This window comes from Lotus japonicus, chromosome 3 (genome assembly GCF_012489685.1).
Source record: "Lotus japonicus ecotype B-129 chromosome 3, LjGifu_v1.2".
NCBI lineage: Eukaryota > Viridiplantae > Streptophyta > Magnoliopsida > Fabales > Fabaceae > Lotus > Lotus japonicus.
Window position 1 is genome coordinate 78,498,823 of NC_080043.1, and position 22,718 is coordinate 78,521,540.

The 22,718-nt window shown below is 37.3% G+C and overlaps 6 protein-coding genes and 1 long non-coding RNA gene across 8 annotated transcripts; 6 read left to right on the plus strand and 1 right to left on the minus strand.

Annotated features, from left to right (window-relative positions):
- Positions 1-234: 234 nt before the first annotated feature.
- LOC130746164 (uncharacterized) lies at positions 235-4,177 on the plus strand. The gene is made up of 7 exons (XM_057598714.1): positions 235-395; positions 561-707; positions 911-976; positions 2,118-2,192; positions 3,025-3,154; positions 3,232-3,357; positions 3,594-4,177. Exons 2-7 carry the CDS (start codon positions 562-564, stop codon positions 3,735-3,737), a joined length of 687 nt encoding a protein of 228 aa, XP_057454697.1. The 5' UTR covers positions 235-395; position 561; the 3' UTR covers positions 3,738-4,177.
- A 500-nt stretch (positions 4,178-4,677) lies between these two features.
- Positions 4,678-7,629, plus strand: LOC130746163 (uncharacterized). Of its 2 annotated transcripts, XM_057598712.1 has the most exons (5): positions 4,697-5,122; positions 5,872-6,026; positions 6,685-6,751; positions 7,065-7,116; positions 7,206-7,629. In XM_057598712.1, the coding sequence occupies exons 1-5, from the start codon at positions 4,792-4,794 to the stop codon at positions 7,327-7,329; spliced, it is 729 nt and encodes a 242-aa protein (XP_057454695.1). In that variant the 5' UTR covers positions 4,697-4,791; the 3' UTR covers positions 7,330-7,629. The 2 variants fall into 2 exon arrangements, with proteins under 2 accessions (XP_057454696.1, XP_057454695.1); XM_057598713.1 differs by lacking the exons at positions 6,685-6,751; positions 7,065-7,116; positions 7,206-7,629 and adding an exon at positions 6,440-6,678 and having other exon boundaries at positions 4,678-5,122.
- A 1,109-nt stretch (positions 7,630-8,738) lies between these two features.
- On the plus strand, positions 8,739-10,565 carry LOC130742719 (desiccation protectant protein Lea14 homolog). Its single transcript, XM_057594821.1, has 2 exons — positions 8,739-9,339; positions 10,184-10,565. The coding sequence occupies exons 1-2, from the start codon at positions 9,134-9,136 to the stop codon at positions 10,434-10,436; spliced, it is 459 nt and encodes a 152-aa protein (XP_057450804.1). The 5' UTR covers positions 8,739-9,133; the 3' UTR covers positions 10,437-10,565.
- Positions 10,566-12,584: 2,019 nt separating this feature from the next.
- LOC130746165 (late embryogenesis abundant protein At1g64065-like) lies at positions 12,585-13,476 on the plus strand. The gene has a single exon (XM_057598715.1). It carries the CDS (start codon positions 12,693-12,695, stop codon positions 13,332-13,334), a length of 642 nt encoding a protein of 213 aa, XP_057454698.1. The 5' UTR covers positions 12,585-12,692; the 3' UTR covers positions 13,335-13,476.
- A 1,096-nt stretch (positions 13,477-14,572) lies between these two features.
- Positions 14,573-15,388, minus strand: LOC130746166 (uncharacterized). The gene is made up of 2 exons (XR_009022036.1): positions 14,798-15,388; positions 14,573-14,720 (listed from the first exon to the last, which is right to left on the minus strand). It is a non-coding gene; the product is annotated as an uncharacterized LOC130746166 (long non-coding RNA).
- A 2,438-nt stretch (positions 15,389-17,826) lies between these two features.
- On the plus strand, positions 17,827-18,966 carry LOC130742720 (uncharacterized). The gene has a single exon (XM_057594822.1). The coding sequence runs from the start codon at positions 18,084-18,086 to the stop codon at positions 18,729-18,731; it is 648 nt and encodes a 215-aa protein (XP_057450805.1). The 5' UTR covers positions 17,827-18,083; the 3' UTR covers positions 18,732-18,966.
- Positions 18,967-20,950: 1,984 nt separating this feature from the next.
- Positions 20,951-22,113, plus strand: LOC130746168 (uncharacterized). Its single transcript, XM_057598717.1, has one exon. The coding sequence runs from the start codon at positions 21,313-21,315 to the stop codon at positions 21,997-21,999; it is 687 nt and encodes a 228-aa protein (XP_057454700.1). The 5' UTR covers positions 20,951-21,312; the 3' UTR covers positions 22,000-22,113.
- Positions 22,114-22,718: the final 605 nt, after the last annotated feature.

Genomic DNA, 22,718 nt, shown 5'->3' on the forward strand with positions numbered 1-22,718 from the left:
TATTCGCACACGACCTCCGTCCGCCATCTTCTCCGAACTTCATCGTCCTCTCACCGTGATATGTTCATTTCTCTCATATTTTAGTTTGGGCCGAAGAGAGAAAAACTGTTTTTTTTAAGGTCAGCCTGGGCAAAAACATAAGGTAAAACACTCATATTTTTTTAATAACTTAAGCAGTTTGGCCCATCTTCCCACCCAAGCCCACCCGATGACCCACCCACCTCTCTCACTTCCTCACCCATCACACACACACACACACGCGTTTGGCCTGAAGCCCTGAACCCACTTTCTCCTCCTTCCTTCGTCCGTTCGCCGGCCGCCGCCGCCAGCCATTACGTCACGAGTCACGCCGCCGTTGTGCCCCTGGTTCGATCGCAGCGCAGCCTCTCTCTCAGGTACGAGTTCTTCCAATAGTTATTTTCCATTGTCCTTGTTTAAATTAACTATCCAATTCAATGATTCATTACAACGTTAAATGCTTGTGGATTGTGGAAGAAAGCAAATTAAGCTAGGGTGAAGATGTGAGTACTTAGCATTGTTATCATGTTTGATTGGTTCAGGATGAAGATGTCATTGCTTCGGCCTCTCGTGACGAGGCGAGGATTCAGCACAAGCTCTGAGAAATTGGTCGCTTCTGTGCTCTTTGAGAGATTGCCCGTCGTCATTCCCAAAATTGACCCTGTTGTTTATGCATTTCAAGAATTCTCGTAAGTCTAAGATGAGGGCAGGGGAATAAGTCTAAGATTTCACTCACTGGTTATTCTGTGGTTTGCTCAGTTAACTTTTAGAACCTGGTTTAGCAAAGATTTTTGTTATTTTCATCTGCTCTGTTTACTGTTCCATTCTCTTACTGATTTTGTGGTTCTTGTTATTACACTAACTATGTTTTTCCCGGGTTTTGGATGGTTAGGTTTCGATGGCGACAGCAATATCAACGTAGATATCCTGATGAGTTTCTCGACAAGTCTGATGCAAGGTATAGGGGCTAAATAGCAGGTCTATACTCTATAGTTAAAAACTTTGGTTGCTTAAAATTAATTAATTGATTTAAAGAGAGAGATCATGAGAGGCTTATGTAATAGTTTATAGAAAGAGTATATTTATAAGCTTCAAGAGAGTTGAAAAGATGAAAAATTAAAATTAGAAATGAAAATAAAGGAAAAGAAAGGATAGTGATTAGTGAAAAGAGTTTTTTAATGGTTTTTAACAAAACAATTCATAATGGTATCTATGAACTTTTACTCTTTCTATCCTCAAAAATTGATTCTAAGGCTTAGCAATATAAACCACTGTGTACAATCACTGAGTTGGAATGATGACAAATTTATAAGTATGAAGAAAAAATTATTTGCTTTTGAGAAAACCCAATTTCTGTGTGGCATGAGATTCGATCGTCAGACTTTCATAAAAGGGTTGCAGACCATTAAGTGACAATGTAAGAAAGCACAGCATTTGATGTCAAATGTTCAAAGACACTTGATAATAACTAATAAGAACTGTTTGATGAGTGACATATACACATATTATAATAGTATTGAAATTGCAGTTTGTCATTTCTGATCGGGTAGCCATAGTCATACCATAAACCATTAGTTACATGAAAACAGATATAGTTACTACAATACAGTCCTAGATATAGAATACAAGAGGGAGGGTTCACTCTGGCTGGCGTTTAATCCAAAGCTGATTAGAATGGAACCTAACCTCTAAAATCAGGCAGTTCGGGCTTGTTTGGGGCCATAAATAGCCTTGTTTGATTTGCATACCAGGTTTTATCATCAGTCTCAAATGGATTTTTTGTTTCCTTTGGTAAAAAATGGTCTGAGTGTGTTTTGGGAAGCGCAAAACTTCAGTTGCCGCTGATAACATTCTTATTCGAGTATCCTACAAAAAATTAACCCTTAAAATAAATGATACCATTTAAAAGTACGCGTCTCTACATTGACTTTTTTTGCTAGATTCTATTCATTGGCAGTGATTATGATACAAATATATATGTCTTTATCATTTCCTTTACCAATATCTGTACATCCATCTGTTTAATGGGTGTCACTACTGTCAAAGTACAGATGGATCCTTCTTTTCATTTACTGACGTGAACATTATGTTACGTCCAGGGGAAAAGGAGATTATCAGATTGACTATGTGCCTGCACCTCGAGTCACTGAAGCTGACAAAACCAATGATCGAAAGTACGTAGACTGTTACCTTATATAATTTACAGTAATAAAATGCTTCATTTGAATGTATGAAGGAAAATGAATGCTATATAAGAGATTCCATCATGTCATATACTTATGATTTCTCCAATGAAATATTTACTTGGGTCTTCACCTGTTGCTTTAACTTTTGGGATAGTTAGTTCATACATGGTATTAGAGTCTCTATAATCAATGGGTCTATCATCCTTGCTTCCCCCCATTCTTCTAGTAAAAAAATGAATTTTGTACTAAGTAGGTGGACTTTTGTAATGTCCACACTTCATTCATGTGTCTTTACCTAACCTCACAACTCAAGCTTCTGTGATAGTTAGTTAATGGCAACTGAAATCTCTTGTCCCCGTCCTCCTTGGGAGTTGTCAACCGTCCATTTTCCTTGGTGGGATGTTTAGTAAAGGTAGTCATAATCAAGGGTTATTGAGTTTGTTTTTTATTTCCTTACCTGCTTTATTTGTGACTGAATGAGTTTAGTTTAGACAAATCGGCGATATTATAATGTTGATGCACGCTTGCCTATGGATATTTAAGTTGGATTCTGAATGCACCTTCAGTCTTTAAGAAAGCCTTCTTAGTAATGTTATATAGCCGCTGATAGTTCTAACTGAGAAATACACTTGTTTGAGGGCAGGGTAGGTCAATCTTCATCCTATATCTTAGGTAACAGATTCGAAACTACTATATTTTGAATGCTCTTTGGAGACAAGCTTATTTTGGGATTTGTGTTATCCCTTTTAATTTGTTAAGAACAGAATTTGTCTTCAAATATAATTTCTGGGCGTTATTCACTTACTGCTTGCCACTTTAGGTCATTAAATAGAGCTCTTGACAGAAGACTCTACCTTCTTCTCTTTGGTAATGGATATGGGGCTCCAAGCGGAAAGCCTGTATGGCATTTTCCAGAGAAAGTTTATGAATCTGAGGACACTATGCGTAAGGTGAAAATACTTATGCGACTTTCTCCTCTTATTTCCTTATGTTCTTTTGCCTCTGAATTTTTTTGGAAATTTTGCAGTGTGCAGAGTCTGCGTTAAAATCAGTCTTAGGAGATCTTTCTAACACATATTTTGTTGGAAATGCTCCAATGGCCCATATGGTTGTTCAGCCTAAAGAAGACCTTTCAGGCTCCACATCTTTTAAGGTATATTTATAGGAAATTTGTGGTACTTCTGATCTACTATTGAAAGGTTAATATCTTTCAATATGTTCATTTGTATGAGTATGTGTTGGCAATTGCTGAAGTGACTTCCTAGGCCTTTGCCCCTTTTTCTTTGTTGTACCTCTTGATTCCAGAACTAGCATTTTCAATACTTCTGCCTTACTTCTTGACGTGGAAATTGATTATATTTGCTCATTCTTTGCTGAATCTTCTGGCAGAATTTCTTCTTCAAGTCACAAGTAATTGCTAAAAACCAGTTTGACATCGGAAAATGTGAGGATTTTGTTTGGGTGACTAAGGATGAGTTGTTGGAGTATTTTCCTGAGCAAGCTGAGTTTTTTAACAAGATGATCATTAGCTGATAGCAGTGGAGGACAGTTGTTTGATTCAAGTTATTGCAACTTAGTTCTTTTAGTATCTGTGGAGATGACCTTGAAAGAAGATCAACAACATGACAGTTTTTTTGGCTCAACAAAAAGGTTTGGATTCAAAGTTAAATAGGGCATCTCAAATTTTGGAGACTTGTGTAATGATTCAATGGATGCTTGAAGCATGTTGTTCAAAATCTTATTATTTCTACTTGTCATCCCTATTTTCGCGTTAGTTGTACTGTAATAAAATTAATTGCCAACTTGCCATTGTGACCTTGAGACTTGAGAACAGGCCAATATTGTAGTTGTAGATAGTCTCAGGATATCTTTGTTCACCAACTAGTCTTGTTTTGGAGTCCAAAATAACACTTTTCTTATGTCGATCAAATATATAAAAAATCATGTCCATCAATCGTTTACTATTGGTCAAAGCTATTGGTTGGTGAGCTGAATATTATTTCAACATGTGAAGAACTCAACAGAATGAATGTGTTCCAAAACAGAGGATGTTTTGTTGTGGACACTGATAACAGGGAGATTATTGAAGATTAGTAGCATAGAGATCGAGTACTCTATTTATACCCACAAAAACAAAACTCTCTATAATTTGTGTTCACTTACTGATCAGTTCCCTATCTTGTACGCGATGCAAATCCCAACTAAATTTCACCAACTTCTGTTCAACTGCATGCTCTCTTTAAGTACATGTGTGTTTAGATCAGCGTTAGCATAATTGAGACTGAGTAGAATTGAGTTCGGTAAACTTGAATTAAAACAACATGATGTTTGGATCCATGTACTTAAAATGTGATTTCTTCAATAAAATTTTGTTTGGACAGTTTTAATTAGAATTGCTTCCTTTGCTTCAATCAGCACATAAATCCTTAATTTGTTGGAAAAAAACCAGCCACACAATGAAAACATCAAACCACATAAATGATAGATCTCTAATTTGCTGGGAAAGAATCTAAGCCACACAACGACAACTTCAAAACATAAATCCCCATTACTTTGGACACACACTTTTGTTGTCTTGTCTGGTGTCATGGCAATGGCTGCTATTGCTTCCTCTGCTTCAATCAGCACTACTCACCACCACAGCTCTTTGGTCTTTCCACCGAAACAACAACACCACCATCACCTTAGAATTCGATGCAATGGAACAAACCCAAATCAACAAGACGACTCACAAGCCCAGAACAATCCACTTCTCAAGATCGCATGGTATAGTTCTGAGCTTCTTGGCATTGCTGCCTCTGCTTTCCGTTCCCCTTCTGGTGTGGAAGCTCCTCCACAGAGGCTTCTTGAGACTATTGACCGTGCCGCGGTTGTGGACACTATCAAACAAGACTTTCAAAGATCATATTTTGTCACAGGTTCGCCCACACCCTTTTGCTTATTTTCTTCTAAATTGATTCTTAAGATATACAGCTAGCCTAGTATGTACAAAGTTTGAATTTGATGCCTAATGAATGGTATTCTTCTTTTTGGGGGCTATTTTAAGCATATTTTGATGATACTGGAAAAATGTTTTACACTTCACATTGAAAAGGTATGTATGTGTGAGATAGGAAAGAATACATTGGATTCATAAGCTTTTATGGAGTGAATAGGAGAAGGCATAGGTAGCCAGAATGCTTTTTTGAATGTTGTTCTTTCCTTTGATTTGTTAATTATAGGACAAGTTTTATTGCCATATAAATGCTTCGTCGGTCATTGAATCCTTTGAGTCTTCTCGTTTTAAATTGAGGGCGCGGTAACGGTAACGGTTGCATTGCGGTCCTTTGTATCGCTTAAAATTGTGAACAAATGTGGTTGCTGTCGCGGCCGAAGTCACGGTCGCGGACCTGGATTTAAAACCATGTTTTCTCATATATATGTTAGCATGTCAATTGAGAAATAATTAACATGCCTCTGTTTCTGGCTATACTCCACTCAGAAAAGGCGCATGGTTGAGCCTGAAGTGTACTTCTAGTACTGTAGTATGTTCTTCCATACATAAAAACCTCCAAATGAGTGCTTCCTATATAGTGACTGACATGTACTCAAGCTGTTAACGATTAATATTTTCTAGTTACTAATTTGATTATATTCAGATGGGTAATATGTTCTTCTCAACCCTCAGGCGATCTCACATTAAATGCTTATGAAGAAGATTGTGAATTTGCGGATCCAGCAGGCTCCTTTAAAGGCCTTCAGCGTTTCAAAAGGAACTGCACTAATTTTGGAACCCTTTTGGAGAAGTCAAATATGAAGCTTATGAAATGGGAAGATTTTGAGGTGAGGACAACTTTTAACAATTTTCTACTGCTTTCCCATATTTAGTTTTGCAACTGGCAGTCCTAGTCAATGAGCATGTTGTCATGATTTTAAATTGCTGTGGCCGTTGCAATAGCTGTTGGGTTGAGCATTTGAGATTAAAATGGCAGAAAATCTGAATTATTTTTTTGATTTTGAATGGTTGTGTACATCTCTTATATATAGAATGATCACTTATTAGCTTCCTTAAAAGAAAGGATAAGCTAAGAATAAAATTTAAATTAACAACAGAAAGACTGGCTAAGCATCATTCCTAAAATATCGACAGCAGAGCAATCTTTATCTAGAAGTTATAACAATTCTTGTGCACAACATAACAGTTTTGATCTGTAATTCTCTTATCTTTAAACTGGTTGCGATCCTTGAAATTGCAGACAAATGCAGCAGCTGCAATTGTAGTCGTGTTGCGGTTGCAAGAACTTGAAAAACTTTCATGCTGCGTACTAAAATTGCGGTCCGCAACCGCAATTTAAAATAACTGCTGACTCCCTTTGCTTCTTGCTACACATGAAGCTTAAAAAACTGTGGAAAACTTGAAATTTCCATCTTTTTATTACCTACTAATTGGCTTTTTCTTCAATAAGCTTGTTGTATTTTCATACATATGTTTCTATGACAGGATAAAGGAATTGGCCACTGGCGATTCAGCTGTATCTTGTCCTTTCCTTGGAGGCCCATTCTTTCTGGTACATTTCCAACCTACCCATGTATAACCAATTGATTAAGTCACTGATGGACAAAAGGGAATTATTTCTTGCAGGTTTTCATATATCTGCACTTTCACTGGACCCTCCAACTTTCTTTAATTTATCTTACAAAAATTTATGGCACAAGTCATAATTCTTACTAGTGGTTGCTAGTTCTAATAAACATGAGTCAGTTTTCTAATAGAATAAGCAGCAATTCGTTATATAGATTGAAATGCTTACTTAACAGTAACAAAGCAACTTACTTCATATTTTGTGCTATACAATTTGACCATGCTAATTTATGTTGCAGCAACTGGATACACAGAATATTTCTTTGATGTACAATCTGGAAAAGTATGCAGGTGAGAAAAAATTTCGATTCTGATCAAACCAAACTGTTAATTAGTGTTATCATTTTGCCAATAATCTGAATATCTGAAAAAAATTTCAGGCATGTGGAGTACTGGAATGTTCCAAAAATGGCTTTGTTCAAGCAAATTCTAAGGCCTAGCCGGGGATTTGGCTTAAAAAATTATATGAGTAGGTTGTTGAAAGCTTTCCAGGTGAAGCTTTAAGTTACAATGGTTTTGTGATAGTGTCAATATTTCAATGTATACACCTACAAAGCTGCCAAAGTTGGATTCTTGATGTAACCTGATGAAGATATCTGGCTTCAAATACTGAGATCAAGGATCAATCTGGACATTCCTTGCATCTGAAGAAGTAATTTCAGAAGTGTATGGTAGAAAATTAGACATGGTAGTAGGTATCTCCTGTAAATATATAGTTTACAGAATTAATTACTTGTTTGAAAAGTCACTTTTGTTACTAGAGAAACAATAAATAAAAGAGGAAACATACACTGACTTATTGGATCAATCCTCTCATTGACGCTGTTGTGTTAAAATTTTGTGACTATCTCTCTTTTCATAACCATTAAATACGCGAGATCAAGAAAAATGGAAACAAAGCTTCACAACATGAGATGATCTTAATCCCTGACTCACAACATGACACTGTCGCTCTTAGACTATGTTTGTTTTTTAGTTTGACCCCCTTAATGTGTTTTTGGTTTACATGGAACAATGTGCCATCATGTTTGTATAGTTTGAACTCACTTTTACCTTAATTCATTTGCCTCAAAACCCACACTCAGCCAACTGAACACAACTCTCACTTCTACTTTCAGTTGGCACTATTGGGGCATCAGTCGAACATAAACCTCACTATATTATTCACCCAATTCTGTTTAGAAATAAAAGTATTTAAACATAAATCACATTACACTCAACTTACTTTGGCTCAAATCCTATTTTGTAAACCCAAATTCACTAAATTCTGAACACACACTTAAAGATTCATACTTATCGGGCTTCCTGAAATCTCCAACATAAAGCATCTTGAAGTCTCCAATCACAATCTTGTAATCTTTAACTTGTCTCTTATCTTATGTCTACTATATAACTAACACATTGAACAACTTTTGTCTTGAGATTTCATAGCAATTTCTTTGAGCAAAGTGCTCTAACCCGCACCACCTGGCCCATGCACTCCAAAATTTTGCTGATGACAAGCTTTTTGAGTTTGATTTTTTCATATAAAAGGAAAATTAATCATTTACCAGATTTTCTAACAGGAGAATTTTTACTGGTTTCAAATGAGTGAAGAAAAACTTTCTAATGATTAATATGGTCTCTCATTGACACTGAGGTCAAAAGTACTTTCTGTATCAATAAGATCATATATTAGTACAAAAGTCAGACCTACAACATCGCAAATAGTTCAAAAAATCTCAGTCCTCCACATAACATGAATTTGGCTAATAATGTTGCATATACAAATAAGTAATCCAAAACCAAAACTCATTTTCTTATGTACCCTTATTCCATATTTTTCATGATGTGTCTTAGCTTTTGATCTTTACTGTAACACTCTATATCCCTATATGATGAAGTTAATATATTAATCTTCCTTGGTGTATATACATAGCTACCCCATCAATAACATGATAATCAATTTATTTGTTTATAAAGATCACTGATCATTTGATGTATTCTCTCATCTTGCAATACAAATGTTGACACAATGTAGAAGCTATAACCCATGCACGTGCACCGATCAATCCACCGATCCCAACCTGTGAAAGGTGATCTGATCTTGCCCTATCAACCAAGAGGCCACGCACGTGCGACACGTATACTCACGTGTCCGCAGCAGGTGATGTTTACGTGTCAGGAGGAGGATCTTCGTCTTGGTAGTACCATGACACGTACGTGTTTCCGCAAACCCTGTTGCTTCCTATAAAAACGCATTGCTCTTCACTCTTCTTCCTTAATTATCAACAGTGACAGTGATCACAGACATAAAACATTGAAAACAATGTCGCAGTTGCTGAATAAAGCCAAGAACTTCGTATCCGAGAAGGTCAACGACGTGGCCAAGCCGGAGGCGAGTGTGACAAACGTGGACTTCCAGCGCGTGACCAAGGACAGTGTCGAGTATTTGGCCAATGTCTCTGTTCATAACCCTTATTCCACTCCAATCCCCATTTGTGAGATCAACTACTCTTTCAAAAGCGCCACCAGGTACTTCCAGGGCCGGCCCAGGGCATGTGCAAGCAGGCCCACAGCCCAGGGCCTCCAAAAAAAGGGGCCCAAAAAAAATTTCCAAAGGCTACGGTTTCTAAACTGTTGCCTAAAATCTTTAGGCAACAGTTTAGAAACTGTAGCTATTTATGAGATCTTGGTTCTATCACACTAAGAGGGAACCGTTGCCTTTTCAGACTTCTGGCCACAATATTTTGGCTGGGACATCGCGCCTGTGGCCTTTTCTTCAAAAACTACCTCACTTTGCTAAATAATTTTTTTCCCACCCCTTTTTGCTAAATAAATATTTTTTTTTTACATTATTCAGAAAAAAAAAATCTTAAGCTTTTCCAAAAAAAAAGTAGTTGCATTTAAGACCAGTTATGTACTTCTCTATTGAAGGTGTTCACAATTAATAAGAGATAATTGCAGATACAAGTAACTTGACATTTGTTGGTCATATTTAAGAGCTTAATTAGCATTGGAACGTGAAGGTTTCCTTGAGATCTTCTACCTAATTCACTAGATAAGTGGATATGACGTTTTGTTTATGTTAGTCACATTTTTTAAGTTGATGATATTTACAATTTAAATAGATAATGTTCTTTAAAAAAATATTGTTAGGGGTCTATTTTTTTATCTGCCCAGGGCCTCCAAAATGTCGGGACCGGCCCTGGGTACTTCATAATCTACTCGTATTTCATATGTGCACCACAAACCACCAGCTCTGCCACCCGCTCTTATCACCTGAGCTATTCTTGAAGGATTCAGGGACATCAACTTGTTCGTCATTATTTTTTGATATAATGAAAAAATTAGTAATTATTTATGTATTTTTTATTAGGGAGATAGCATCTGGAAGGATACCGGACCCTGGTTCCTTGAAGGCGAAGGACATGACAATGGTGAATGTGCCGGTGAAGGTGCCGTACAGCATATTGATGAGCTTGGCAAAGGATATTGGAGCTGATTGGGATATTGACTATCAACTGGATATTGGTCTGGTTATTGACCTTCCTGCAATTGGCAACTTCACCATTCCTCTTTCTCACAAGGGAGAGGTCAAGCTACCAAACCCTGCTAGCATGTTCGCCTAGAACAAACAACACTGTACCCTAATGCTAGTTTGTATGTCTTACCGTGGTGCAGCAGCTTATAGTGGTGTATGTTTAAATTTCCCAAATTACAAATAATACGTATACAGTTTTAATGTATAACCCTTTTCATTCCTCTGATCTTGCAAGTATGTGTTGTGTTTTTTCCTTTGGGCATTTGCGTTTGGACTTCTAACTTCTAACCTTCAGCATTCTGCTGATCTTAACTCAAAATGAGTAGGAAATATTACTCAAGATTAAAATTAATTTTGGTTTAATTTGAAAATGAATTTAAACAAGTTGTGATAATTGATTCTTTGATTTATTTATTTTTATGAATAAAATGTAGTGTGGGAACTTTACAAAGCAACATGGCTAAACTTCCTCCCTTGAAATTTCTTCCTGAAGGGAATCCATACCTTAATGAGTCGAGGAAGGGACCTCATCATGAAGACTGAAGTACTTCTATATGGAGTATGGACTTTTAAACCTTATGGATCTAGCACGCTTCTACCATATCAAACCTGTAGTGACGATAGTTGATCGTGCAATCTATTTTACAACCCGCCAATATACATCAAAAACTTTAAAAATGCTGATTGTTTTTAGCATTCAAATATTACTAAGGCAAAGTTTCTATTAGTTATTACAAAATGTTACTATTAAATTACTATCAAATGTAAAAATTTGTAAAGATTCACAACAATTAGGGAGATTAGTTGTTGAGTTTTGATACATTATAAATCATTTTTGTTACAAAATCCCCATCTTTTTCGTCGGTGAGATTAGTGGTGGTAGAGCGTAAGGTTTAAGAGGAGGTTGTGGTTTCCAAATCGTGGTTTTCTGGTTTAATGTGGTATATAATATTTTTAATGCTCTATACACCATATTGTGGTTGTAAACCCCTTTCGTACCGCATACTTTATAAGTTGTATACCGCGTACTTAAATAAGAGCGTATGACAAATTTGGTAACTATGAACTGTACCTATATGTTTGGGATGAATGTTTAGTTGAGAATAAGACATATTTGACCACAACAGCAATTTAAATTCCTAGGTCAGACGTAAGGTGTGGACAATTAGACTTAGGGTTCACCTTGCCCAGATTCCACAAAAATCTTCACTTCGACCAGTACCTTACCCAGACTAGTGCCCTACCCAAACCATTCTCATTATCATCCTATTTAATGGGGTTAAAATAAGAAAAATGATGACGCCTTTATTTTAGATGACATATATGTCAAATTTTAATTGGAGGACAATGGGACTTGTACTCCCTATTCTTAATACCCATACTGAATTATGTTAATGTTCTTGGCAAATGTATTGCTTGTTATACATTTATACGTCAGACTTGTTTGACTTTAACAATAATTAGCGTATGCTTATTCCACCTTCTAGAAGTGTCAATGGAATCTTTATCATTTAGACAATGACAAAACTAAAATATCATGTTCTCTCATATGCTCCTCGAAAGACATGGTCTTAGTCCATCATTGTAGACTTTAAAAAACTTGCAAAACAACAGAGCGTACCTTCAATCTTTGCCCGTAAAAGGTTTTGATCAGGATCAAGGTTTCTCTTTAGAAATTGAATTCAAATACTATATTGAGAAGAGAAGATTTTAATTTCTATTGATTAATAGTGACAAAGGGGTTTTGGTAAATTGTTATTACATATCAGGGGAAAGGTTACAACAATTGAAGGTTACAACAATTGAAAACAGATTGAGATTGTCCACTCTCATATTCTACTGGTATTGATCCGTTCCATATTACACTCTATATACATGTTTGAAACACAGGAAGAAAAACCACAGCAAAATTAAAATCATAGAGGACAGAACAGAAGTAAAATTCTTTAACTTACACTATATATCCATCATTATTTTATTATCTCACTGTGATTTTTTAGCATGTATCTGAACATCCACTAAAGAATATGAAATCATTGTTATGTTGTCATGTGCAAACGCGAGTAATATATTTATTGATGGAATACCTGGTCCAGTCAACATCTACCAGCTTCAAAGTCTTCACAACACACACAGAACACACCACAATCCGCGTCTCCATTTTTTTACAGTCCTCATTTACTTCCTTCAAAACATGTCCAAACACTTGTGTTGACTCTGCCTTCCAAGACACCCACACACATTCCACAAAATTATAAATACATATCCAAAGCAGAAGGTACAAAACACCTCCAACTCCAATTTAGACAAAATTTTGTGACGACTTGATTAATAGCTCCAAGCCATGGCAGATACAGACCAAGAAAGACCTCTTGCCCCAGCCAGGGTCCATGTCGATGAAGAGGCCCTCAAAACCAAGCGTAAGAGAAAAATCAAGTGGTGTGGGTGTGTAACTGTACCCATTCTTGTACTTGTCATAGTAATTGTAATCTTAGCATTCACTGTGTTTAAGGTCAAAGAGCCCAAAGTAACAACTAAAGGGATCACAATCACAGATTTTGACCTCATCCTCAATCAAGGTACAACCCCTACAGTTAAGTTGAACATGACCATGATGATAGATATGTCCATCAAGAATCCAAACGTAGGATCCTTCAAACTAGGCAACACTACCACAACTATTTACTACCGTGGCGCGGTGGTGGCAGAGGCACGGACCCCGCCGGGGATGGTGAAGGCGCGGAAGACGTCGGGGATGAATGTCACGGTGGATATCTTGGCCGACCGCCTCGCTTCTAGCCCAAATCTGATGACGGATGTGATTGGGGGGAAGATGACCATGGACACCTACTCAATAATTCCAGGGAGAGTGAAGATTGTGTTTGTTAAGAAGCATGTTGAGGTGAGGATGAATTGCACTGTGACTGTTAACATTTCAAGCAGGGCAATTCAGGACATGATTTGTAAACGTAAAGTGAAACTTTAAGTAGGGATGGATTGTTGTTTTTGTCCTTCTATTTGTTACCTATAGCTGAATTCTGTTTTTATGATTCTTTTAGAGAGATTTATGGCCACATGCCTGTTCTTCAGTGTGTATAAATATAATAAATGACAGTACTTCAGGCCCATACATGATTTTTCACTAGCTACCAGTCTAGGCCAACATTCATTCACTCCAAAGCCAAAACCCATCACTGTCCTCAATTCAGGAAAGAAGCATAACTAAAATTATTGTATGTACTGTGCTATTTCTAGCGCTAGCCCGGCCTAAGAGAGATGTCAACATTCACAATTAAACTAAGCAAAATGTTTAAGATTTGGTGGACTGTGTACATACCAAGCCAAGTCTACTAAGCAAAATGTTTAAGAATTGGAGGGTTGTTTACCAACTGAGCTATTCTAGAACTAGCCCAATGTTGGGCGCTAGTGCTCAGATTCTTCCCATAGGACTTAAAGTTTTGTAAAATATTATGTGACTGACATGGAACCTTGTATGAAAATTAATTTCATGTTGTAAGTCAAAAACTCTCACAAGATCTCCTTGTGAGAATCTTTCTTTCAAGTCTTTCCAAGCATCATATGCATTTTCTACATAAACAATGCTTGGAGCAATAAAGGGAATTACTGAATTAAAAATCCATGAATGAATCAAGCTATTGCAGCGATCCCACGCATGACGCACCATAACTCGATCATCAGAAGAAGGAACCGGAATGCTTCTATTGAGGAATCAGAACTTGTTCTTCGACATAAGTGGTCGTTTCATTGCCCGAGCCCATGAATGGTAGTTCTTGCCGTTGAGGAGAGGATTCACCATAGGAGAGGAATAATTTTCTCCATGATGAATGTAGTATGGACTAGAGGGGTTCTGAGCTGGATCAAGAACCACGAATTGATTGCCACGATCACGGAACCGCGAGGGCTCTGATACCATCTTATGAAAGTAAAACAGATAATTCCAAGAGGAAATGAAGAAAGAATTGAAACTTTGATTCAACAACTTGAGAGTTATTAGTTATTACAATCAGCTCTTGCACATATACATAGCTGTTATCAACCAGTAATGAAGAGAAAACAGTAACTGATCTAACTAATCACATGATTAACTAAGCAACCAACAAACTACATAGTAACAAACTAATAACAGATAACAGAATTAGTGAAAGCTAGTAAAAACTAACTAACTACCCCGATCCTTTTTACTCTCTAATAAGAAGCAACAACTCAAAGGACACAAAATCTATTAGACACCAGGGAAGATAAGAATCCAACATCTTTACTCTAACATTGTTCTTAGTTCTTACACAAAACGGGAAATTACAAATAAAAACGAAGAATGACAGAGGAAGGATTGAGCTGCCACTCGACGATACTGCAAGCAATGCACGGACATTTCAATGGAAAGAAAAATTGGAAAGGAAGAGCACAATCGACATGGAAATGACTTACCTAGGCACGGTGGCAGAGTAGGCGAGTTGAATGGTGGCGTCGATGAAATAAGAGAGGTGGTGGCGGTTATTGTGGCGGAGGAGAGTAGGGAAATCCGTCATGGTGATTGAGAAGGGTATGAGAGATGATTTGGTGGCCTTGCAGTGCTGCAAACCCCTGGACGAATTAAAGAAATAACAGAGCGTGAGGGAAGAGGGAAACTAATGCTTTCTTTGGTTGAGGAGAAATACAGAAGAATAATGAAGATGAGTAGAGAGAAAAATGTGAGAAATATAATAGATTTTTATAAATTGTTTAGTATGATAGAGAAGAAGAGTAACATATTGTTTGGTTGGTGGGGAAGGGCGGAGGGGAGGGTTTTATTTTTTTAATTCATGCTGTTTGGTTCAATTTTTAAGAGGGGAGGAGAGGGAATCAAAACCCCTCATAAACTCAATTTTGTGTGTCATCCAAAGTGGGGGAATGGGAGGCGAAACATTTTGTTGGACAAGAATGTATTTCCTTCATCTTTCTTCTACTGTGTAAAAAACGTCTTTCTCTTCATTTTTTTCTCACACAACTGAACGTTCTCCTCCAACTTTCATAAACAAAAAAAACACCACACTTCTCCCCCATCCAAGCTACACAATCATACTTGCCATCACCATGAAAATAAATTCTGCTCCATATAAACATAACTCATAAAATCGTTGCTTGCTGACTGTCGGCGATCCAATTCATCACTCGTCGGAGCTCCAGGCTCTGGCGATGACCTGCTCCAAAGGATTTACAAAGAAAATGAGTTTTTTCAATAATTTTTCCGGCGAGAGATCTAGTTTAGACGGCGACACAAAGACAAAGACCATTTTGAGGATTAACCCAAAAGTAAATATGTTTTAAAATCTCTCATCTCCCTTCCTTGACTAAACAAAAAATGAGTTAATTTCTCTCTGTTCCCCTCCCCTCCTCTTAACCAAACACAATATCATTTAAAATCAATCCCCTTCCTTTCCCTTCCCTCCCCTCCCCTCCATTAAAATCTTTTCCTTCCCCTCCCCTCATTTGAACCTATCACACCCTAAGAAAATAGAAAGAATAGGGTGGAGAAGAGAGAAAAATTACTTAGGTAACGTTTGGTACACACATTTGAACGGGACCAAACGAGACATATGGGTTATGTTTCACGTTTGTCGTGTTTTTAAGATGGAACGGAACAGGACATGAGCCTCCAGGAACGAGACATTTTGGTTCCATGAAAAGGGATGGAATGGAAGAGAACGGAATGTAACACTTATTACAAAGACAAAATTACCCTGAAGTTATTCTTGTATTTCCTCAATTTTACCATTTCATCTTCTCTATCTCATCAAGCCATCCCTGATTCTCATATTCTTCTTTTTTTTTTGACAAAAGTAAATTGTCTCTTCACACAGACGCTTCAGCATCGCCGACCTCCGCTCCGTCTCCACCAACCTCAGCGACGGAACCACCATGCATTGCTGGGTACCCAAATCGCACAAGGGAGAGAGACATGTGGTGCAGGAAGAGATAGAGGTAACACGCTGGTTCACGATTTGGCTTCGTTCGCAGCGGCCTGAGCATCCACGACGACGAATCTGGCCATTAGGCGTGATTGTCTCTTGTTGCGGCATGGCGGACTGGTTGCGCATGATGGGGGCTGGACTTGATGGAGGTAAGGCTTGTCGCTGGCTGTGGCAGAGCAAGGTCGCTTGGTTGTGAGAGGAAACGACCATGAAAGGGGAGATGCCATTGAAGTTGTTGTTGCAGCGTTATGTTTGGGGAAGAAGCCTATTTTTTTTTTAAATTTGGCTTATCTTTTTTTTACGGTGGACCTTCTTTCTTTCTTTTTAAATGTGTTATCTTTTTACTCTATCTAATTTTTGTTTTTATTTGTATAAAACAATATGTAATATTCTATGAGTCTCACATTCTATCCAAAACAGTTTTTTTAAAATACTTATCTAAAATATATAGGGGTATATGCGTAATTAACTTTATGGTTGATCGGATCAGATAGCCCTTCGGCCAACCAACCAATCGCACATCAAATTTCGATCAACTATGGACCTTCACCTTTCAGTAGATTATCTCGCCTCGATTCTTTTGCATAGTCCGGGGGCCGGCCGCTGGGGGCTGGGCAAGCCAAGCAAAATGGGAGTTTCCTCTTTGTATTCTCATCTGTTTGTTGTATATTTACCAAACACAGTGTACATAACATTATTGTCTTGTTCCTTCTCGTTCCATTCTGTTATGTACGGTTTCCAAACGCTACCTTATGTAGTTATGTATACATCGTAAATAGTTGTGGCGATTAAAATTGACTTTTCTAATTCTCTCACTTTTGAGTGCATAATAAAGAAAGAATACAAAAAATTACACTTTTAAGGTTTCTTCACAAGTTGCGAAGAACATTACAAGTGTTTGGGATCCACAATTTATTCATGTCTTCTCCTTGGTCAGAAGCTAGGGGTGCACACTGGTGGGTTTGAATCGACTCCTAACCTAATCAGCATCCCAAAAAACTAGGTTTGGACTGTTCGATCTGATCAATAGGACTGTGACCCCTTGTTGGATCAGTTATGCAAAAGTTATTTTGAATTTTTGCATGATACATGGGTTGAACTCACAAATTGGAAGGAGAACTGGTGATGACTTTTCACCAGGCCACTTTGCTTCTGGTTAGAAAAAGTGCATATTTTGTTACATATATAATAGGGTTATATCATTTAAAATTTTCATAAAATAGTTAGTTATATTGTAAATTATAAATTTTATTAGTTTAAATTGAGTTTAACCAGTGATTCATTGATTTACTATTTGGACCTAGTCGTTCACCGAATTAAGTTTTAAAACACTGCATGAAAATCTTTGAAAGAAATTAAGAAAATTGATTAAAGATAAAAAAAAAGGGCATTTGTGTAAATTTTCAGTTAAAATTAATAAAATCCCCATCATCTATTATTTTAATAATATAGTTTATGGAAAAGATTAAATTGCATGTAAAATGCACTACAGTATCTCAGTATTTTACTGAACCAAATATTCAACATAGACCAGCTTCAAAGTCTTGACACAAACAACACCACAACACAGTAGTCCGCGTTTCATATTTTTAGCATTTCACATTTCACTTCCTTTTGAAAACATGTCCACACACTGTTAACTAACTCTGGCTTTCAAGTTCCAATTAGCCCACACAATACTCCACAAAATTATAAATACACAACAAATAGCTCTGCATTGATCAAACTCACTAGCTCTGCATTGATCAAACTCCTCCAAAGCCATGTCAGATACCGACCAAGAAAGACCTCTAGCCCCAGCCAGGGACATCAACGAACCGGCCCACAAAAGCAAACGCCATCAAAGAAGAATCAAGTTGTGTTTGTGTATAACTGTAATCTTTCTTCTACTGGTCATAGTAATTTTAATCTTAGCATTCACAGTGTTTAAGGTCAAAGAACCCAAAGTAACAACTAATGGGATCACATTAAAAAACCTGGACCTCACACTCGATCCAACTCCAATACCTCGAGTTAACCTGAACATGTCCATGTTGATAGACATGTCCATCAAGAATCCAAATGCAGCATCCTTCAAACTAGGCAACACCACAACAATTATTTACTACCGTGGCGCGACGGTGGCGGAGGCGAGGACACCGCCGGGGCTGGTGAAGGCGCGGCGGACTTCAGGGATGAATGTCACGGTGGATATCATGGCTGACCGCCTCGCTTCTAGCCCCGATTTGGTGGCAGATGTGATGGTCAGGGGGAAGAAGATCATGGACACTTACTCGGTAATTTCAGGGAGAGTGAAGATTTTGTTTGTTAAAAAACATGTTGAGGTGAGGATGAATTGCACAGTGACTGTTGACATTTCAAGCAGGGCAATTTATCAGGACATGAGTTGCAAACGTAAAGTGAAACTTTAAGTAGGGATTAATTGGGACTTTGTTGTTGTTGTTGTTCCTCTTTTTATTAGGCAGCTGAGTTCTTTTTTAAGATTTTATGGAGGATATTTATGGCCATAGGCCTATAGTTTAGGGTGTCTGAAAATAACGAGAAGCCTAGAGAGGTTCCTGAATGCTTTACTTAAAAATTTGGAGAGCTTTAATTGAAAAAATAATGTAAAAACAATATAGTTTATTTAAATTTTAAATTGAGAAAGTTCCTACAAGAGACTAAAATGATAATTTAACTGCTAAGATACTCATGTTTCAATAAATAGGATGTTAATTTTTGTTTATGGAAGGAACAAAGAGATTGTTAGAGTTGATTGTAATGGTGGAGCAAGTTCAACGTCGTACAAGATCTTAAATAACGAAGGAGGTAACAAAATATGCTATGAAGAACCATTGCTTAGTGTTGTAAAGCAAGTGAAGACCAAGAGTATATATTAGGCTCTAATTTTTTGTTTTTAGATGCACCAGTCAGTACCATTTTAAGCGTATATTTGACTTAGTCCAAATGTTTGCTTTATGAGAGTGCGGGTGTACCAGGGTATCGAGGGGAGATTGAGAGAAATTTATGTGTTGTAATAATTTTCACATGATTATTTTTCTCTGGTTGTTGATATAGACAACGGTCGTGGTTTTTTTTCCAGTTTTAAAGTTTTTCCACGTAATATTCTTGTGTTTTGATTGTGCTTAATTTTCTTCAGTTGTATTATTTCCTAACAGAGACTAGGTCGGTCGATACTCGAACCATTCTAGTTAAACTTAGTATGTATTCAGTGTTTCATTTCCATTATTGATTCATATGTTTATATGGGGTACAAATTATGATTTCTATGCTCGATGATCCCTTCCTGAAACTTTTAAACACAATCCTTTTTGAAGCGAAGTATCTGGAGTTGAAATAGTTATTTCCTTCTCTAGAACCATTATGCCACTGCGGGAATCAATGGAAGTGTCTTTGAGATCAACCAGGGCCGACCCAAGGGTAAAGACACCCAAGCAAGAGCTTTAGGCCTCCCAAAAAAAATATTTTTACTAAAGAAATAAGGCCTCAAAAAAGACCCAAAAAAACCAAGCATTGACACTAAGTCAAAAAGGCCTCAACAAATGTTTCACTTTAAAGTTGTCTTTAAGTCTCTTTTAGTGTTAGGCCGGCCCTGAGATCAACCGACAAATTGAGTCAAAATTCATCACAGCACAATTTTGAATATAAAAATATTTGAAACAACTGTACGAGTAGCAATTGAGGACTGTTGTGAATTGAGAGGTTAAAAAATTACCATAGAGGCATAGAGCGTGTTTTTGTTGCAGTCTAAATCAGCCACAAGTTGTTGTAGACTTGTAGGTGCTTCTTTGTTTCATTGATCATCATGTATTCAAAATACTTCAACTTGTACATATTGATATGTGTGGACCCATCAATAGTGTAAGTATCTCTTACTCTTTCATTAATGAATTGAGTTCATTTTCTAAAGTGAAGAACATGGGTTTATTTTGGTAATACGCACGGTTGGGATTTGGGAGTTGGGTTTGACACCCCACCTATGGGGCTTGGCACCCCACTTTATCAAATACGGAATTTAAAATTCCGTATTCTCCCTATTGAATACGGAACTTAAAATTCCGTACTGTATTTAAGCATGCGTGTCACATTTTCAACCACTCATTATATACTAAAACAGATACGGAATTTTATTTTCCGTATTGATACGGAACTTTAAATTCCGTATTTAATAAAGTGGGGTGCAAAGCCTAAGGGGTGGGGCACCAAACTCAATTCCCTTGGGATTTGTTATAAAGATATTTCAAATCACAGATAATATTCTTCCAAAAATGATGACAGATAGAGTCCCAAAGCATATCACCAATTCACATGTGTTAACAGCAAAAGGGCTAAAAGGCTGGATCACGAGTGTATTAAAAAATAGAATCAAATGCCTACCTTATACGTTACTCCATAATACAGGGCTTAAATTTTTCTCCTGATCATTCGTATTTCATAAGATTACTAGCACAGAATATAAACCTATCTAAGCTTATATAATATTCATATAGGCAAATGCTAACATTTAGTTCGCATCTTTATCATAGTATATCAAAAGACAAATACTATAGCACTTGTGATTGGCCTACGTGTCTACCTCTAAGCTCTATTTATCGCACTTGTTACTTGTTAGCAAGTCCCAATCGCTTACCCAAAAAAAGCAAGTCCCCATCAAATACACCACAAGTGGACAAAGTACAAACGCAGAAAATACAGGTCGATCAAGTTTAGTCAACAAAACCTTAGAATTTCAGCACCAATGCACACATTCCTGGTCTTTACTACTACCAAAAGTCAAGCAACGTTATGCAAAATTAATGGACCCAACTCCTACCTACATCTCCATATAGATACAAAATTAGTCAATTTCACACTTCCACTTCCTAGGCTTCAAGACCATAAATAAACCAAAGCAAGCCGATCAAAACATAACAGAACGGAACAGAACAGAATAACCCCAGTTTCAATCTCCACAACTTCACCTGAATTTCACGGTTTAGATCCTAGTAATCCATGGCGGAGAAAAAGGAGCAAGCTACACCCCTAGCCTCAGCAATAGAGAATCCAAATCCAAGAACCAACGGTGAAGAAGACACCACTCAGCTGTCTCAGCACCACCACCAGAAACTTTCTCGTAGACATTTCATCAAACGGTTTGCATGCCCACTAGTTTTTCTCCTGCTTCTAGCAGTAGTAATCATAGTTCTAATCTTCACCGTGTTTCGGATCAAGAACCCTGTAATCAAAATGAACAGCATCCAAATCACAAATCTCAACCTCACCAACATCGTGGCCGCAAAACCCGGTGTGAACCTCTCCGTAATCGCAGACGTTTCGGTGAAAAACCCAAACGCGGCGTCGTTCAGGTACAGCAACACCACCACGTCGCTGTACTACCGCGGCGTGATGGTGGGGGAGGCGAGAGGGCCGCCGGGAAGGGCCAAGGCTGGCCGGACGATCAGGATGAATCTGACGGTGGATGTGATCACGGATCGGATCAATTTGTCGAGTTCAGATTTGAGGAACGATTTGAGTTCTGGGGTGTTGACTATGAACAGCTTCTCGAGGGTACCTGGGCAGGTGAAGATATTGAACTTGTTTAAGAAACATGTTGTTGTGAAAATGAACTGTTCCACCACTTTCAATGTTACTACTAGGGAAATTCAAGAACAGAATTGTAAGAGGAAGGTTAAAATTTAGTGACACTTGTGTGTTAGTTTTGTTGTCTAATTATTGTACCAAAAGTAAGGAGATTTTCCGTTCTTTGTATGTGTTTCAGTTTTGAAATTTTTGGTTGATTGTTTTGCTTTTTTATTTAGATGAGAAATTAGAATTGCTTATTTGTGTTGTAAGTTTGGATGAGCGTTTGTATAATTGATTCTAGCAGAATTGAGTATTGTAAAAATGAGTTAAAGTGACGTGATTTATGTTTGGATACATCTCTGAAGTTGTCGGGGTGGCTCGAGTTGATGATGTTGTGGTGATTCTTAGGGGTCGTGTCAGGGTTGGTGGAGAAGTGGTTGCTATGAGACAAAGATTGATGCGACAACTCTCATGGTTTACAGTGTTGTACAGATGGCCGAGGATAGGGTACTTTCAGGAAGGAAGGTGGCAGTGACTCTATTTGGTGGATAAATTTCAGAAATGGAGTGTAAATTGGTTGAGTTTTGCTTGAATAGGTCTGACCGACTAAAAAAAATTAATGCTTTAGCTTGATCGGTTACCTGTCATAGATTTCCTTTCAGTAAATAGGTCACCTACCCATTTTTAAAGAAGTTTATATGGTTAGATCTTTTTTTTTTTGAAAAGTGGTTAGATCCTTATATAGCCTAACATGTTTAAGCATATAAGTAAGTCAATGAAGATATAAATTTTAAGATATTATTATAAAAATCTAAAGTAAAAATAATAGAAATAAA